General features: G+C 42.0%; 1 protein-coding gene across 1 annotated transcript in view; it reads right to left on the bottom strand.

Moving 5' to 3' along the window:
* dbt (dihydrolipoamide branched chain transacylase E2) overlaps window positions 1-16,333 on the bottom strand; it is a 39,071-nt gene extending 22,738 nt beyond the window's left edge. The window contains exons 1-3 of the mRNA XM_080195812.1: window positions 16,240-16,333; window positions 6,894-7,014; window positions 6,724-6,799 (exon numbers count right to left, since the gene is read on the bottom strand). Of these exons, the coding sequence (XP_080051938.1) occupies window positions 6,724-6,799; window positions 6,894-7,014; window positions 16,240-16,326 (284 nt within the window). The 5' untranslated portion in view covers window positions 16,327-16,333. The remainder of the gene's footprint in view (window positions 1-6,723; window positions 6,800-6,893; window positions 7,015-16,239) is intronic.
* Window positions 16,334-17,979: the final 1,646 nt, after the last annotated feature.

Genomic DNA, 17,979 nt, shown 5'->3' with positions numbered 1-17,979 from the left:
GCCTCGCAATTTCCTCCTTAATGACGGATTCTAACATTTTACCTACCACAGACGTTAAACTAACCGGCCTATAATTCCCCGCCTTTTGCCTGGCACCCTTCTTAAACAACGGCGTAACATTAGCCGTTTTCCAATCTTCCGGCACTTCCCCGGAATCCAGCGACATCTGGAAAATAACCACCAAGGCATCCACTATAACCTCCGCCATTTCTTTCAGAACCCTCGGATGCATTCCATCCGGTCCTGGGGACTTGTCCACAATCAGCCCCTCCAGTCTGTCGAGCACCACCTCTCTAGTAACAGTAATGTCATTAAGACCCTCCAGTCCTACCACCTTTCCATCTCTCACACCCGGCAAATTATTCACGTCCTCCTCCGTGAAGACAGAAACAAAAAAGTTATTCAATACCTTAGCCATATCCCCATCCCCTACCACTAGCTCCCCTTTCTCATCCTCTAAAGGACCAACGTTCACCCTAGCCAGCCTCTTCTTTTTTATATATTTATAAAAACTCTTGCTATCCTTTTTTATATTAAGCGCTAGCCCAGCTTCATAGCTTCTCCTACCCTCCTTTATCAACTTCTTTGTCAATCTTTGTTGACATTTAAACCTTTCCCAATCCTCTTCTCGCCCACTGCTCTTAGCTACTCTAAATTCCTCCGCTTTTAATTTAACACTTTCCTTCACCTCCTTCGTTATCCACGGCTTATTACCTCTCCTCCTACTGTCCTTTTTGACCATCGGAATAAATTTCTGCTGAGCACCAAGAAAGATCTCCTTAAAGATCCTCCACTGCTCCTCAGCAGACCTACCTTCCAACGCGCTCCCCCAGTCCACATTCGCCAATTCTTCTCTCATCCTACCATACTCCCCTCTATTCAAACAAAGGACGCGTGTCCGGGAACCCACTTTCTCCTCCTCCATCTGCAACAGAAACTCCACCATGCAATGATCACTCTCTCCAAGCAGCAGGCGACAGTGCAGAGGGACCGCGGGGTCCTTGTGCATGAGTCGCAAAAACCCAGCTTGCAGGTGGTCAGGAAGGCGAATGGGATGCTGGCCTTCATAGCGAGGGGGATTGAATATAAAAGTAGGGAGGTCTTGCTGCAGCTGTATAGGGCATTGGTGAGGCCGCAGCTGGAGTACTGTGTGCAGTTTTGGGCGCCGCATCTGCGCAAGGATATTTTGGCCCTGGAGGGAGTGCAGAGGAGGTTTACTAGGCTGATACCGGAGTTGAGGGGATTGAGCTATGAGGAGAGGCTGAATAAACTAGGCTTGTACTCGTTAGAGTTTAGAAGAATGAGGGGAGATCTCATTGAGACGTATAAGATGTTGAATGGGATGGATAGGATAGAGGTGGAGAGACTCTTCCCGCTCAAAAAAGACAGTAGGACTAGGGGGCACAGCCTCAAGATAAAGGGGAGGCGGTTTAGAACGGAGTTGAGGAGGAACTTCTTCACTCAAAGGGTGGTGAATCTCTGGAATTCTCTGCCCATTGAAGTGGTGGAGGCTGCCTCGCTAAATATTTTTAAGAAGGGGGTTGATGGGTTTTTGATAAGAGAGGGGATTAAGGGTTATGGGGAGAGGGCGGGAAAGTGGAACTGAGCCACGACAGATCAGCCATGATCTTATTGAATGGCGGGGCAGGCTCGAAGGGCTAGATGGCCTACTCCTGCTCCTATTTCTTATGTTCTTATCCAATTTAATTTGAGGAATGTCAAATTCAGAGTCATCTGGATTCAATTTTTCCTTCTGAGTTATAACCACTAAAATATCCTCCTTTTCCTCTCCGTTCCGATTAAAACACCTTTTAAGCATATTCACATGAGTCAGAGTTTTCCTTGTATCTGGCATTCTCATCAAGTAACTCACTTCAGATATAATTCAAATGACCCACTTGGGAGCTTTTACCAAACAAAGCTTAGTCAAGAATTTTGTTAACATGCACAGTAAGAAAATTAGCAACAACTTTTATCAACTACAAACAGAAAACAACCACCTTAATGTATGCCTCTTAACGAATATCTCTAATGTGTTCCAAATAAAATCAAAATCCAATAAACAAAACCTCAACAGATTTATTATTGCATAGACGAAATCTCACATGATACTGGAATTCAATTCCCTGGGGTGAATGCTGATTTCAAATGATCTTGAAAACTCAGACAAGCTTGCAGTCTTCAGCTCCCCAAAACAGATTTTTTTTACTGCAGGGCGGCAAACAAGATGTGCTTTCAGCTAACTAGTAAAACTTTCAAAATAAAATCAGAGATTATTTTAACTATGCTTCTAGCACTGTAGCCAAAACAAAACTAAAATCAACCCTTGTCACCTGAGCTGCACACAGTATATTTTTGTTCCTCCTAGGAGCAATATCACCTAAGGTTGTAAGCTGAGAAACACTGACTGTGAGAGCTGCAGTGATCATGATTTTTCAATAAAATCGCTTAATGGGACACTTATGTCCCACCACAGTCAGGAAAGGCTGAAAATGAAATCCTTGAAATGTTTAGCAAGTGCTCCACTCCCTTCATTGAAAAAGGTAAGGGAAGAGGGACAGGAAAGTAGTTATTTTGAGTAGAGTGTGAAAAAGAGCAATGCAAAAACAGAGACAAGAGAGATAGGCTTCATGTTTTGATTTACTGTGAGCAATATCACAGAACATCCTTGTAACTGCTTGCGAGTATCTCCACAGTCTTGCCCATTATCTTTGAAAGCTCCATCTCTACAATGCATGCTCTCCATCTCAGACAGTGACCTCTTCCCTACATGATTTTTTTTTGAGTAACAGAGCTGTCAGCTGTCAAGGCTCTACACTATTTTCTCTTTGTTCTAATTCACTTAACTTTGTCATCTCTCATCTGCTTACAAAAATCTCAAACCTCTCTGATGAAAGATTATTAAACTGAAAAGTTAACTCTATTTTTCTCTTCACTGTTGCTGCCAGACTGGAATACTTCAACATTTTCTGTTCTTGTTTCAAACCTCATTATTGCTTGTATTCAATTAATGTTTCCAACTCTTCTTTTTCTTGGTATGCATTATTTTCTGTTATGTACCTTGGGATATATACTGCATGAAAAGGTACCATGCAATTCCAGGTTAATATTGTGTACTAACCTATGGAACCAGGTAGATTGGAGGCTTGATTTCCACTCTGCATGATATGGTTTTTAATCACTTCATTGATTAACTAATAGCTTGATTACAACAGCCAATACACAAAATGAAGAAAGCAGTTGGCTATGATGCTTGCTCCTGATTGCTCTAAACTGAATTCTGATGCAAAATGAATATTTCTGGGTAATAGATGAGAGCAGTTGTGATACTCTCAACAGCCACCACCTAGATTTGCACATTTGGGTGAGGTATTAGGTTGTGGCAGGACACTTGTACAACTACACCAAACTACAATCGGTGCCTTCAAAAGAAGGGAATCAAAGTCTGCCACATTAATAAATTTGTCTGGTTTGCTGCTTACCAAATCAAATCATCCAAAAGCAGGAGCCCCAATTACATTTCAACTGAAACTGTGTAATGCTCTATTGTGTTGCTGTTATAGCACCACCTAGTGACACCCAGATCAATAACTACGTATGAAAGATTTCTTAGAAACAACACCCTGAGAATTAACTGTTCAAGCTTTTTAAAAATTTGTTCATGTGACATGGGCATCACTGGCTTGGCGAGCATTTATTGCCAATCCTTAAGGGCAATTAAGAGTCAACCACATTGCTGTGGACCTGGAGTCACATGTAGGCTGGACCAGTGAAGACCATAGGTTTCCTTCCCTAAAGGACATGAGTGAACCAGATGGGTTTTTATGACAATTAACAATGGTTTCATGGTCATCATTAGACTTTTAATTCCAGATTTGTTTTTACTAAAATCAAATTTCACCATTTGCAATAGTGGGATTCAAATTTGGGTTTCCAGAGAATTACCCTGGGTCTCTGGATTACTAGTCAACCGCAATACCACTGCCTCCTCTCATTATCTTGATAAGGAGATAAGATGATCATGAACACTCACCAATGATCTGCCACAGAGGCCAATACCTTCTTTAACAGCTATAAAATGCTCATGCTCTGCACCAAATCCTGGAAGATCATTTATGTCAATGATGTAGTACAGTCAGTGCAGCATCAACATTGAGAAATTAAGTAGGATGCTGACCAGCAAATGACTGCAATCCACAATACCTGGGTGTCATTCTGGGCAGGACTCTCATGAAACAGCCTCAACTCATCACCATCAGCTCAAAAATAAAAACCAGAATGAAACTAGTCCAGAAACTAAGATGAACTTTACGGGGAGTATATCCAGAACACTTTGCACCATAACTGTAGTCTGTCTATACTGCTGGAGAATACTGCTCAGTCTTGTGGTCCTGCAGCGGCCACACAAAGATTGTGGACATGCAGCTAAACACCACCATGAGGACAATGTTTGGGATGTTTAAGTCTATTCCAACTGAACAATGCCTGGTGATGTGCCATATTGTCTGACTTGACATTTACCATGATGACACTTTTCTTTGACAGATGAAAAAGTCACAAGCAACACTGATCTTCCCAATCACAAAGAATTGAAAAACCTACCAACAAAGTGCCTAAAACTGCACCAGTCATTCTGGGGAACAGCAACTAATCCTTATGCTGCTGCAATCCAGTATTTAAATGGATAGAATCATGGGTTTTTATGCTGTACGCATTGCAGCATCATCTAACTGACGCTAGTGAAGATACTGATTTCAAATCCCTTGAAGATAATGATCTGCACTCAAATGAATCCACACTGGGCACAGACAATGTGGCAACCTGATCCATAAGTGAAAGAGGAAGAACAACCTGATGTGCGAAGGGGGCCATGAGTCTCAGATCATGGAACACATATCAATCTGACCACTAAAATCATATCCAAAGAGCATTAGACTATCCAGAAAAATATAGAGCTCCTGAAAGAGTGCTTTTCTGTATGATGCACCTTTGAAAACAATGTGGATAAAAAAAGAGGTTGATTAAGAATGACAAATAGATGTCAAGCTTTTTCACATATCCTGTCCAAGAATATGAGAAGCACCAGAAGAGAGACAAAGAAAACACTTGCTGTTGTCTGCACATACAAAGTATATGAATATTATCAACAACATTCCCAGATGGTTTTATATGCACCAGAATCATACCAAAGTAGTTATTCCAAGTTGTTAGCTTGAATTAGTTGGTAACATTCTAAGTCAGAAAGCTGTGGTAAAAGTCCCACTTTGTGATTAACAAGTAATCTGGGCTTATAGTCATTTAGTACAGGAGAAATATTGCACTGCCACAATGCTACCTTTTAGATAAGGTCTTAAGCAAAGATATAAAAATCCAACATGCTATTTGGAAAACAAAAATAATTTGTTCAGATAGGATTCATTTTGGTAGGACAAACTTGAATGCGGATTACAGGGTCAACAGCAGGGTTCTGAGGAATGTGGAGGAGCAAGAGATCTTGGGGTTTGTATCCACAGATCTCTGAAGGTTGCCACTCAAGTGGCTAGAGCTGTGAAGAAGGCTCATAGTGTGTTAGCGTTTATTAACAGAGCCGTGGGGTTACGCTGCAACTATACCAGACATTGGTGAGACCACATTTGGAATATTGTGTTCAGTTGGTACAGGGAAGCACTCTTTCAGGAGCTCTATACTTTTCTGGATAGTCTAATGCTCTTTGGATATGATTTTAGTGGTCAGTGAGGTGACTATAAGGAGGATGTGGAAGCGTTGGAGAGAGTGCAGAGAAGATTTACCAGATGCTGCCTGGTTTGGAGGGTAGGTCTTATGAGGAAAGGTTGAGGGAGCTGGGGCTTTTCTCTTTAGAGCGGAGGAGGATGAGAGGCGACTTAATAGAGGTTTATAAGATGATGAAGGGGATAGATAGAGTGGACGTGCAAAGACTATTTCCTCGGGTGGACGTAGCTGTTACTTGGGGACATAACTATAAGGTTCATGGTGGGAAATATAGGAGGGATGTCTGAGGTAGATTCTTCACTCAGAGTGGTTGGGGTGTGGAACACACTGCCTGCTGTGATTGTGGAGTCAGACACTTTGGGAACTTTCAAGCGGTTATTGGATGGGCACATGGAGCACACGAGAATTATAGGGAGTGAAATAGCTTGATCTTGGGTTTAGACATAGCACGGCACAACACAGTCAAAGGGCCAGTACTGTGCTGTTCTATGTTTTATATCTGATTCAACAGGTTTCCTTCAACCAACACCAGAAACGTTACCACACTTCAAAAGTGCTTTATTGGTGATAAAGCTTTTTGGGATGTTCTGAGGCAGTGAAATATGCTTTTCAAAATGCAAGTCTTTCTTGATAAGCAACCTACCATTTGCTTCATTGCTGTTTAACATTTTTGCATACAGCAAAATCCCAAGAGGACAAAAAGCTGGCCATAATATGAGGGGCACTCAAAGATGTTTGAGAGATATGATAAGGTAGTATATTAGCGCAACTTTTACATCCAAACAAAACTTACAACCATGATTACATGTGATCTTAGCAATTTTTCTGTGCAGAACCCAAGATAAAGGAACAGATGGCAAGGACTTCTCCCATTATAAAATAGAGCCAAGACAGTAAAAATATAAGCTTTCTGTATGAAAGATTTGTTGTCTGGGACATTGCAATTCTACAGCACAAAACTAATTCTTAAATCACAATTAGGCACCAACTCACCATTCCTTCACATGAACTTCTGTGATCCCTTCTCCAATATCAGAAAGTTTAAACTGAACAACCTGGCCATTATCAGCTGTAAAAATAAATAAAAGGTCAGGACAACATCTGACCCATATAATTTGATTGAACAAGAAGTTCAACAAGAGACTAGAAAATATCCTTGTTACCAGTAGAGGTTTTGAAATATCTTGATTGTGTGCTCTTTTGAAGAGATGACTTGAAAAATGCAGGATATTCTGGCTTCGTAAAATGCGTACTATTACAACACCTATAATGGTGCACACAAACCTGAGAGAGACAAAAACAGTTAACAGATGTAACAACCAGTGAAAGGTTTGAAGTTACAAGACTTAAGGTTCTTTAGATTTGGGAATGAGGAAATTCAGAAATTTTACATTTGGAAGTCAAAACTGGTCAGAAAAATCCTACAGTTCACCAGTGAGTTACATCTGGTTATTTTCTGAGAATTTCTCTGCTTACAAATGAGAAATGCCCATGAGGAAAACCCAACATATTCCATTTTTGCCATCACTGTCACCATTGAATACAGTAAAAAGTCTGACAACACCAGATTTTAGTCCAACCGATTTATTTGATAATAGACTCACAAGCTTTCGAGGTTTCCCTCTTCGTCAGGTGAATGGAGAGTTCTGAACTCTCCGTTCACCTGACGAAGAGGGAAACCTCGAAAGCTTGTGAGTCTATTATCAAATAAATCGGTTGGACTAAAACCTGGTGTTGTCAGACTTTTTACTGTGTTTACGCCAGTCCAACGCCGGCATACCCACATCATGACCATTGAATACATCCAGGCAAAAGAATACGGAAGACAGGCAAAATAAGTTCCTTCCATAATAAACCACTGTCTTAGTGCAACCTCAGTAAGTGTGATCAGCATAAAATTAAGCCTCAGTGTCATTATAGCACAAGGAGGCCATCATTCAGCCCATCAAGTACATGCCTGCTTTCTGCTGAGCAATACAAAAGTCCCATTCTCTGTTTTATCTCCACTGCCCTGCAAGTTTATTTCCCTCAAATGCCCATCCAATTTCTGTCATTCATCATTTCAATTTTCATCATTTTAGCAGGCATCAGGTTCTGGACCATTACAACACACTGCATGAGATAGTTCTTCCTCATTTTCCCCATGTGAAATACTTTGATTTTGTGCAGCTATTATTTTTGGAGTACATCTATAATCCTGATCTATAATTTAGAGATAAAAGCATTTTCTCCACAGGTCTAATTTACTGTTTTGTTTTTACCTAGAATTAAAAGTTGTTGAAAAGCACTCATAATAATGACATAAAAAGACTAGCAGCAGTGACATAAAATCCACCATGTGTTACTACACATTTGCTGCCCTCATCCTCCTAGCCGTTCGACGTGGTGAGTTTGGAAGGTACTGTCAAAAAAAGCCATGGTGAGTTGCGATTGTGCATCTTGTAGGTGGTGCACACTGCTGTACTGTGTGTCAATGATGGAGGGAACAACGATGGTGAATGATGTGCTTTGTCCTGGATGGTGTTGCATTTCCTGAGTGTTGTTGAAGCTGCATTCATTCAGGCAAGTGGAAGGAATTCCATCACACTCCTGACTTGTGCCTTGGAGATGGAGGATGATCCTTGGGGACTCTGGTGATTTACTTTCCACATGATTCTCAGCCTCTGACCTATTCTTGTAGCCACAGTATTTATGTAGCTGGTCCACTTCAATTGCTGGTCAATGGTAAGCTGCAAATGTTTATAGTGGAGAATCCAGCAATAGTAATGCCACTGAATGTCATGGGGAGATGGTTAGATTCCCTTTTGTCAGAGATGGCCATTGCCTGGTACTGCTGAGATTACTTGCCACTTGTATCAAGGGTAGTCACTCACTTCACTTCAGGAGTCAGCTCTTCTGTCCATGATTTGATCAAGGGTGTATTGAGGTCAGGAAGTGAATGGCCCTGCTGGAACGTAAATTTAGTATCAATGAATAGCTTATTGCTGAATAGGTTCTGTTTGATAGCACTGTCGATGACACTTTCCATCACTTTGTTAATGATAGATGTAGACTGATAAGGTGGTAATTGGTTGGGTTGGATTTGTCCTGCTTTTTTGTGGACAAGACATTTGGCCAATTTTTCCACATTTCAGGTAGATGCCAGTGTTATAGTTGTTGTCCCAGAACTGTACCAAAGACCTACGCCTCAAAACAAGCCCTGGCCAAGCTTTTCCAGTACAACTATAACACTGGCAATTACCTGTAATGTGGAAAAATTGGCCAAATGTCTTGTCCACAAAAAAGCAGGACAAATCCAACCCAACCAATTATCACCTCATCAGTCTACATCTATAGCTTTTGCAGTATCCAGTGTCTTCAGCCATTTCTGCATATCACATCAAATTGGCTGTAGACTGGTATCTGTGATGCTGAGGACCTAGAAGGCTGAGATTGATCATTCTCTCAGACTTTTTGTTAAAGATTGCTGCAAATGTTTCAGCCCTTTTTTTGTACTGGTGGGCTGTGCTCCTCCATCATTGAGGTTAAGAATATTTATGGAGCTTTCTCCTCCAAGTTGTTTAATTGCTCACCACCATTCATATCTGGATGGGGGAGCTTAGATCTGTTCCACTATTTGCAAGTTGTCCTGTCTTCTAACTTCAACAGGTTGACACCTTATTTTTGGGTATGTCTGTGCTTCTACTAGTATGCCCATCTGCACTCTTCACCGAACCATGGCTTGATGGTAACGGTAGAGTGGGGGATATAGCAAGCTGAGGTTACAAGTTGTGTTGTATGTAATTTTGCTGCTGCTCAAAACACCTCACAGATGCCCAGTCTTGAGGCAAACCACTATGAAGTCTAAAAGGAATAAAACAGGATGGACCACCCAGCATCAACCTTAGCACTGGAAATGATAATGGCACACCCAACCCTGTCGACCCTGCAAAGTCCCCCTAACACCTGGGGGCTTCTGCCAAAATTGGGAAAGCTGTCCCACAGACTAGTCAAACAACAGCACTGTTCCATGTTCAAAATCAGTTGGGAGCACCAGGGTGGCAAGAGCACAGAACGTACTTTGCGAGGTTATCAGGGCCGGGTGTGCCATCATCATTTCTAATGCCGAGGTCGACACTGGGTAATCCGTCAGGTTTCATTCCTTTTTTTTGAATTCATGGTGATTTGATAGAAGCAAATGGCTTGCTCAGGGGGCATTTAACAATCACCCCCACACGTTGCTAAGAGTCTGGAGTTACAGAGGCCTCAAAAGCTAAGGATAGCAGGTTTGCCTCCCTAAAGGACATTGGTGAACAAATGTGATTTTATGACAATCGGCAAAATTTTTGTGGTCACCATTAGACTGGTTTTTAATTATAGATTTATTAATTGAACTCAAATTCTACCAACTGTCATGGTGGGATTTCAACTGATGTCCCCAGAGCATTAACCTAGGCCTCTGGATCACTGATCCAGTGACATTACCATTATGTCACCGCTTTTCCTAAAATTATCTATAAGATCTTACAGTTCTGATGAAAAAGCATAATTCTAAAACATTAAACCTGTTTCTTTCCCTTCTGATATTTTCAGTATTTTTTGCTTTTAATTCTATTCATTGCAGAGAGAGAAAATGTGGTGAGGTAAGTAATAGAGATGAGACTGCCAGAAAGAAGTGGGGGAAGTCCTAAGACCGGAAGGAACAATGTAGTGGCGAGAAACAACACAGTGGGAGTGGAAGAGAAGTGGATGACTGAAAGGAGGAGATGGAGAGGACTGATCAATAGCATTGCGGTAACCCCATGTTAGAGTTTCAAGCATCAGCAGTAATTTGCTTTCATTTTGAGTGCTAATCAAACCATCTTTGAAAAATAGTATGAAATAGAGGATCTGGAAAAACTACGAATGTGGGGAACAGAGTGAGACTTAGAACAATGATACAACATAATACAGGTATTTTGAATTTCGTATTGTTGAAAAATCTTGGTCAGATAATCAAAATACTGTGTAGAGGAAAGCAATCTGAAAGGACTGAGAGAAACAGAGAAAACCTACTAGGAGTGATTAGACAAAGTCAAACTTGAATTTTAAAAGCCTGCAGATTGAAAAAGGAGAGAAGCAAGCACATGCAGACTTTGGGTGAGAAAGATGTGTTCAAATAGGAGACATAATGAAGGATTTTGATTTCAAGAGTGAACACACATGCACATTTTGACACTTTCTTTAATCATTTTCCACACAAATACCAGAACTACAAGTCAAGGAAATATCTCTTCAAACATTACTTAGGACTAGGCATTTGAGGTCACATCCAGCAAGGATCAACAGGCCACAAGAACTGTGACATATTAAGGAGCTGTGACATTTTAAGTAACAAGATGACAAGCTATACCTCCATTAAGATGCTGCAGCCTCAAATGTTTTCAAATCAACTGTCAGCCATGGCTGGATATTTAATATTATTGCTTAGCAATTCAGTGAATTAACGTTCACTGAATTGTAGGGATCACCTGTTTGCTTTCCCTCATGCCTCCTTGGAATTCCACCTCTAGTCACATACTTTGAAAGCCAACCCAGCAGTTACATTTCTAACAATCATACATGAGTACGGTGAAGTTCATTAGTGCCAAGAGTATTCCAAATAATGCCTTTTACAATGTTCAAATCCAAGTCATCTCCCTAAGCAGTTTTTGGAATAAAACTGCAGGATGTATCCTTCTCTGAGCAGTAAACAACTTTGGTCATCACCTTCAGCATCTAGAAGAGCAAACATCTACTTTTACATTAGGACATATGGTGGAGTACAGAGCTCATAGCTGAGTACAGCCAATTGTAAAGTTCTCAGTTATTTACTATTCGTATTGTTCAAAGAACTTAATGTTCTGAATCTAACATTACCTGTATTAATACAGAGCTTACTAATCGTGGAAATGAACATTTCTTTCTCAGATTGCACTGCAAGGGCATTTGAAAGTGAATTGTGGCTTTAGAAGTCTTTAATGATTCCGTCTACGTTTTGATAATCAATTCGTACTAACACAGTACAACAAATGGAAAAAACGGAAATCATACTTTCGCCAGGATCTGCAGGATCTCAAACTATGACCTTGCACCAACCATGTGCCTTTCAATAGGTTATTAAACAGTCCCCTATATCACTGTTATCACATACTCTGCAGTGCAAACAAACATGGTAAGTTAATGGGGGGAGGGAAAAGTGACCACTGTGTATATTACACTGCGATTAATTGAACAGCATACAAATCCCAAAGGTTTGACCCAGTTCAACTCCTGAAATTGTAGAACAAATAAGACAGTTGTATCAGAAGAATTTAAGAAATAGGAGTAGGATTCAACCCCTTTAGTCGGTTCCACAATGTGATCCAATTAGATCATAGAACCCTACAGTGCAGAAAGAGGCCCTTCGGCCCATTGAGTCTGCATCGAACTCAATTAGTGGCTGAACTTCTGCCTCAACTCCATTTTCCTGCCCATTCTCCATTTCCTTGATTCCGAGAGTTCTAAAGTTTAGGTGTTCAGTACACCACATGGATTGCATGGCTCATCTAAGTGCTCAGTATTGAAAATACTCAATGATAGAGCACCTATGACTCTTTTGGATTGACAATTCCAAAGGTTGACAACCCTGTGAGTGAGAATTTCTTCTTGCCTCAGTCCTGAATGTTCAGCATCTTACTCTGAAGTTGTGTCCTTATTCTAGATTCTCCAGCCACAGGAAACAATATTTCGGTATGTATGCTGTCAAGTCCCTTCAGAATCTTGTATGCTTTAATGAGATTATCTGTGTTTTCTAAGCTTCGCTGGGCTTAGTCCAAGTTACTCAGCCTCATCATAGCACAACCTTCTCACCCTCAGGACCAATCCAGTGACTCTTAGCAATAATGCCTCTAAGGGAAATTTATTCTGCCTTAAAATATGGAGGCCAAAATGGCACACGGTATTTCAGGAGTAGTCTTGCCAAAGTCCTAAACTGTAGCAAGATTTCCTTATTCCTGTATTCCAATCACCTTGCTTACTTTGTCATTTGCCTAATTTTTAAAAATTGCTCTTGGAAGTGAACAGAGCTGACAAAATCAGCATTTATTAACCATTCCTGATTGCTGTTGGGTAGGTGGTGGTGAGTCACCTACTTGAACCACTACAATGCCTATCCATTGTAGGCAAAATCTGTGCTGTTTAGGAGGAAGTTCCAGGATTGAACAGTGATACACTTCCAAGTCAGATGGTATAAGATTTGGGGAGGAACTTGGAGATCATGATATGCCCCTGCATCTGCAATACTTGTCCTTTGAGGCAATAAGAGGCCATTGGTTTGGAAGGTGCTAATAAAGGAATCTTGGCAAGTTGCTCAGTGAATCTTGCAAATGGTACATACTGCTCCACTGAATGACGGAAGGAGTGCCAATCAAACAACTTGCTTCACAATGGACGATATTGAACTTTGAGTGTTGGAGCTGCAAGTGGAGAGTATTCCATCAGCTCCTGACTTGTGCCATGGAGACAGTGGGCAGCCTTTGACAAGTCTGCTAAAGAGTTACTTGCCATGGAGTATCCTGAGCTGCCCCTGTGGCCACTAAGCTTGCTTTACCAGCACAGAAATGTTCTAGTTTCTTATACGAGTACACAACCCAAGTCTCTGTTCTATTCTTACTTTTGAGGTAAATAACTTCACACTTCCTCATATTATGCGCCATGTGATGCAAGAAAACTTTTTTTACGCAACAGGTGATTGGAGTCTGGTATGCATTGTCTGGAAGTGTGAAGACCTGTTCAATTGTGACATTCAAGAAAGTACTAGATGATTTCTTGAACAGAAACAACATACAGAGGAATGGAACTAAGCCATGGTATTCATTTGGTAAGCTGATGCAGACAAATGGCTTCCTTCGGTGTCACTACAATTTGTGATCTGCCATCTTGTTATCCATTCACCTAACCTACTTGCATCCATGTTCTCTTCACAGTTAATTTTCCATTAGCAAACTTGGATACCTTAGCCTCTGTTTCTTGATTAGGTCATTAACACAGACTGTAAACAGCAGAGGTGCCAGCATCAATTCTGACAGCACTCCACTAGTTACAGCCTGGCAACTTAAAAATGATGTGGAGATGTCAGCATTGGACTGGTATAAACATAGTAAGAACATAAGAACATAAGAAATAGGAGCAGGAGTAGGCCATCTAGCCCTTCGAGCCTGCCCTGCCATTCAATAAGATCATGGCTGATCTGTCGTGGCTCAGTTCCACATTCCCACCCTCTCCCCATAACCCTTAATCCCCTCTCCTATCAAAAACCCATCAACCCGCGTCTTAAAAATATTTAGCGAGGCAGCCTCCACCACTTCAATGGGCAGAGAATTCCAGAGATTCACCACCCTTTGAGTGAAGAAGTTCCTCCTCAACTCCGTTCTAAACCGCCCCCCTTTTATCTTGAGGCTGTGCCCCCTAGTCCTATTGTCTTTTTTGAGCGGGAAGAGTCTTTCCACCTCTATCCTATCCATCCCATTCATCATCTTATACGTCTCAATGAGATCTCCTCTCATTCTTCTAAACTCTAAATTCTAAAGAAGTCTCACAACACCAGTTAAAGTCCAACAAGTTTATTTGATAGTAAACCCACTAGCTTTCAGGGTTTGCCCCTTCGTCAGATGAGTTTGTTTTTCCATCCTTTCTTGAATAGTATTTGCTAACTTCCACCAAACCTTAAAAAGATAGCACAAAGGCTATTCAGCCTCTCATGTCTGCACCAGCCAAAAAAGAAACAAACAAGCCAGCCATTTCAAACTGATTTTCCAGCACTTGGTTTATAGCCTTGCAGGTTACAGCATTTCAGATGTCAATATTACTTCTTTATCTCATTAACACTTTCTCAATCACATTTTTAATCTCTCTTCGCTTTGACAAACCTGGTGCAAAGAAAATCAAAATACATCTAGCATGACAGTGCACATACTATATATATCAAACACAGCACAGTGGCTAGCACTGCTGCCTCACAGCGCCAGGGACCCAGGTTCAATTTCAGCCTTGAGTCACTATCTGTGTGGAGTTTCCACATTCTCCCCATGTCTGCATGGATTTCCTCCAGGTGCTCTGGCCTCCTCCCACAGTCCAAACATATGCAGGTTAGGTTGATTGTCCAGGACTATTACTTACGTGGCGAAAAACTGCAGCAGGCGACAGTGCAGAGGGACCTCGGGGTCCTTGTGCATGAGTCGCAAAAACCCAGCTTGCAGGTGCAGCAGGTGGTCAGGAAGGCGAATGGGATGCTGGCCTTCATAGCGAGGGGGATTGAATATAAAAGTAGGGAGGTCTTGCTGCGGCTGTATAGGGCATTGGTGAGGCCGCAGCTGGAGTACTGTGTGCAGTTTTGGGCGCCGCACCTGCGCAAAGATATTTTGGCCTTGGAGGGAGTGCAGAGGAGGTTTACTAGGCTGATACCGGAGTTGAGGGGGTTGAGATATGAGGAGAGGCTGAATAAACTAGGCTTGTACTCGTTGGAGTTTAGAAGAATGAGGGGAGATCTCATTGAGACGTATATGATGATGAATGGGATGGATAGGATAGAGGTGGAGAGACTCTTCCCGCTCAAAAAAGACAGTAGGACTAGGGGGCACAGCCTCAAGATAAAGGGGGGGCGGTTTAGAACGGAGTTGAGGAGGAACTTCTTCACTCAAAGGGTGGTGAATCTCTGGAATTCTCTGCCCGTTGAAGTGGTGGAGGCTGCCTCGCTAAATATTTTTAAGACGCGGGTTGATGGGTTTTTGATAAGAGAGGGGATTAAGGGTTATGGGGAGAGGGCGGGAACGTGGAACTGAGCCACGACAGATCAGCCATGATCTTATTGAATGGCGGGGCAGGCTCGAAGGGCTAGATGGCCTACTCCTGCTCCTATTTCTTATGTTATGATTAGCAGAGCAAATATGTGGGGTTACGAGAATAGGGTCTGGATGGGATTGGGGTCGGTGCAGACTCGATGGACCGAATGGTCTCCTTCTACACTGTGGGGATTTTATGAGATGAAACTGCAGTCGAAGAGAAACCACAGCCCAATACTTCCATAGAGCCCTTAATATAGAACACTACCGTTTTATTTTCAAATGAATTCACATATTGCCAGTAAAGAGGTAAGTAATATAATGAAGACAGTCACATTGTTCAGCATAATGGAATAGTTTGCAGTATAATAACTCTATTCAATCGTAACTTTTACCACTAACACTCTCTAACCCACTCAGAGCTGCCTCTAATGCCAATGAACAGTTTGTTTTTAGGCTAAGATCTGATAGTTGTGGCTCGGGTGCCGACACTGGGTCCACTCCAAGCAGCTGGAAAGTGACAGACAAGGACAAGCCAGGAGTCCAGGCAACAGTGGCCGCTGGGAGAGTGGAGAAGCAGCACCAGTCCCGAGCTCCCGCTGCATCAAAGTGCTGCCCCACATACTGAACTGTCCCACTCCAACCCAGGTATCCTCTGCTACCGGACTGTGCATTCCCCTTTGAACAGTACCTGTCGGAGAGCAGTCCTGCCGGTACCGAACCGCAAACTGACACCCACACCCCGCAAGACATCCCGAACGCTCCTCAAAGCCGCCATTTTGCCCGGAACTGAGGTCAGCATAACGTCAGCGCCACGAGCCCAATGGGCTTTGTCCCTCGTGCGACTGGTGCAGCGCAGCAAAGAGCAACGTGCAAGAGTGTGCAATGCAGTAGAGTCCACATACGAGCAAAAGTGTGCAATCCAACAGAGTCCATATACTAAAAGCAGTGTGCAGTCCAACAGAGTCCATATTCCAGTAGCAGTGTGCAATCCAACAGAATCCATATAACAACAATAGTGTGCAATCTTGTCAGCACAGTGTGCAATGCAAAAGAGTCCATATACTAACAACAATATGCAGGGCAATAAGAGTCCACATACCAGAACAGTGTGCAATCCAATAAAGTCCATATATCAGCAACAGCATGCAATCTACCGGCACAGTGTGCAATGTAATAGAGTCCGTGTACCAGCAACAGTGTGCAGTCCAATACAACAAAGAATAGTACAGCACAGGAACAGGCCCTTTGGCCCTCCAATCCTGCATCGATCATGATGCCTACCTAAACTAAAACCATACGCACTTACAGAGTCTGTATCCCTCCATTCCCTTCCTATTCAAGTACTTGTGCAGTTGACCTTTAAATGCCACTATGGTACCTACTCCCACCATCTCCCCAGACAGCGCATTCCAGACATTCACCACCCTCTGCATAAAAAAAATTGCCTTGAAAAACCTCAAACCTATGTCCCCTAGTACTTGACTTTCTTACCCAGGAAAGAGCATCTGACTATCCACTTTGTCCATGCCATTCATAATCTTGTAGACCTCCATGATGTCACCCGTCAACCATCGTCATTCTAGTGTGAATAAATCAAGTTTAGCCAATTGCTCCTCATAGCAAATACCCTCCAGACCAGGCAACATCCTGGTAAACCTCTTCTGTACCCTCTCCAAAGCATCACATCCTTCTGGTAGTGTGGCAACCAGAATTGTACACAATATTCTGAATGAGGCCTAACTAAGGTTTTGTACAGCTGCAGCATGACCTGTCAATTTTTATACTCAATGCCTTGACCAATGAAGACTCTTGATTACCTTATTTACCTGCGTTGCCATTTTCAGTGATCAGTGGACACATGAGCCCAGATCTCTCTGCCTGTCAATACTCCTAAGGGTTCTACCATTTAATGTATAATTCCTATACGCATTGGACCTTCCAAAAAGCAATATTTCACACTTGTCTAGATTAAACTCCATTTGCTATTTCTGTGCCCAAGTCTCCAACTGGTCAATATTTTGCAATCTGACAATCCTCTTCACTATCTGCAACTCCACCGATTTTTGTGTCGTCTGCAAACTTATTAATCAGGCCAGCTACATTTTCCTCCAAATCATTGCTGGTCACAGCCTTCAATTCAGAAAAACACCCCTCTACTGCTACCCTCTGTCTTTTATGGCCAAGCTAGTTCTGTATTCATCTTGCCAGCTATTCTCTGATCTCGTGTGACTTCACCTTTTGTACCAGTCTACCATAAGGTACCTTGTCAAAGGCTTTACTGAAGCCCTTGTATACAACATCCACTGCCTTCTCTTCATCTATTATCTTCAACACTTCCTCAAAAAACTTGATCAAGTTAGTGAGGCATGACCTCCCCTTTACAAAACCATATTGCCTATAACTAATAAGTCCATTTGTTTCCAAATGT

Source organism: Carcharhinus amblyrhynchos, chromosome 9, assembly GCF_965287045.1.
Source record: "Carcharhinus amblyrhynchos chromosome 9, sCarAmb.v2.hapA, whole genome shotgun sequence".
Taxonomy (NCBI): domain Eukaryota; kingdom Metazoa; phylum Chordata; class Chondrichthyes; order Carcharhiniformes; family Carcharhinidae; genus Carcharhinus; species Carcharhinus amblyrhynchos.
The sequence above is the reverse complement of the archived record's forward strand: the minus strand, read 5'-3'. Positions and strand labels throughout refer to the sequence as shown.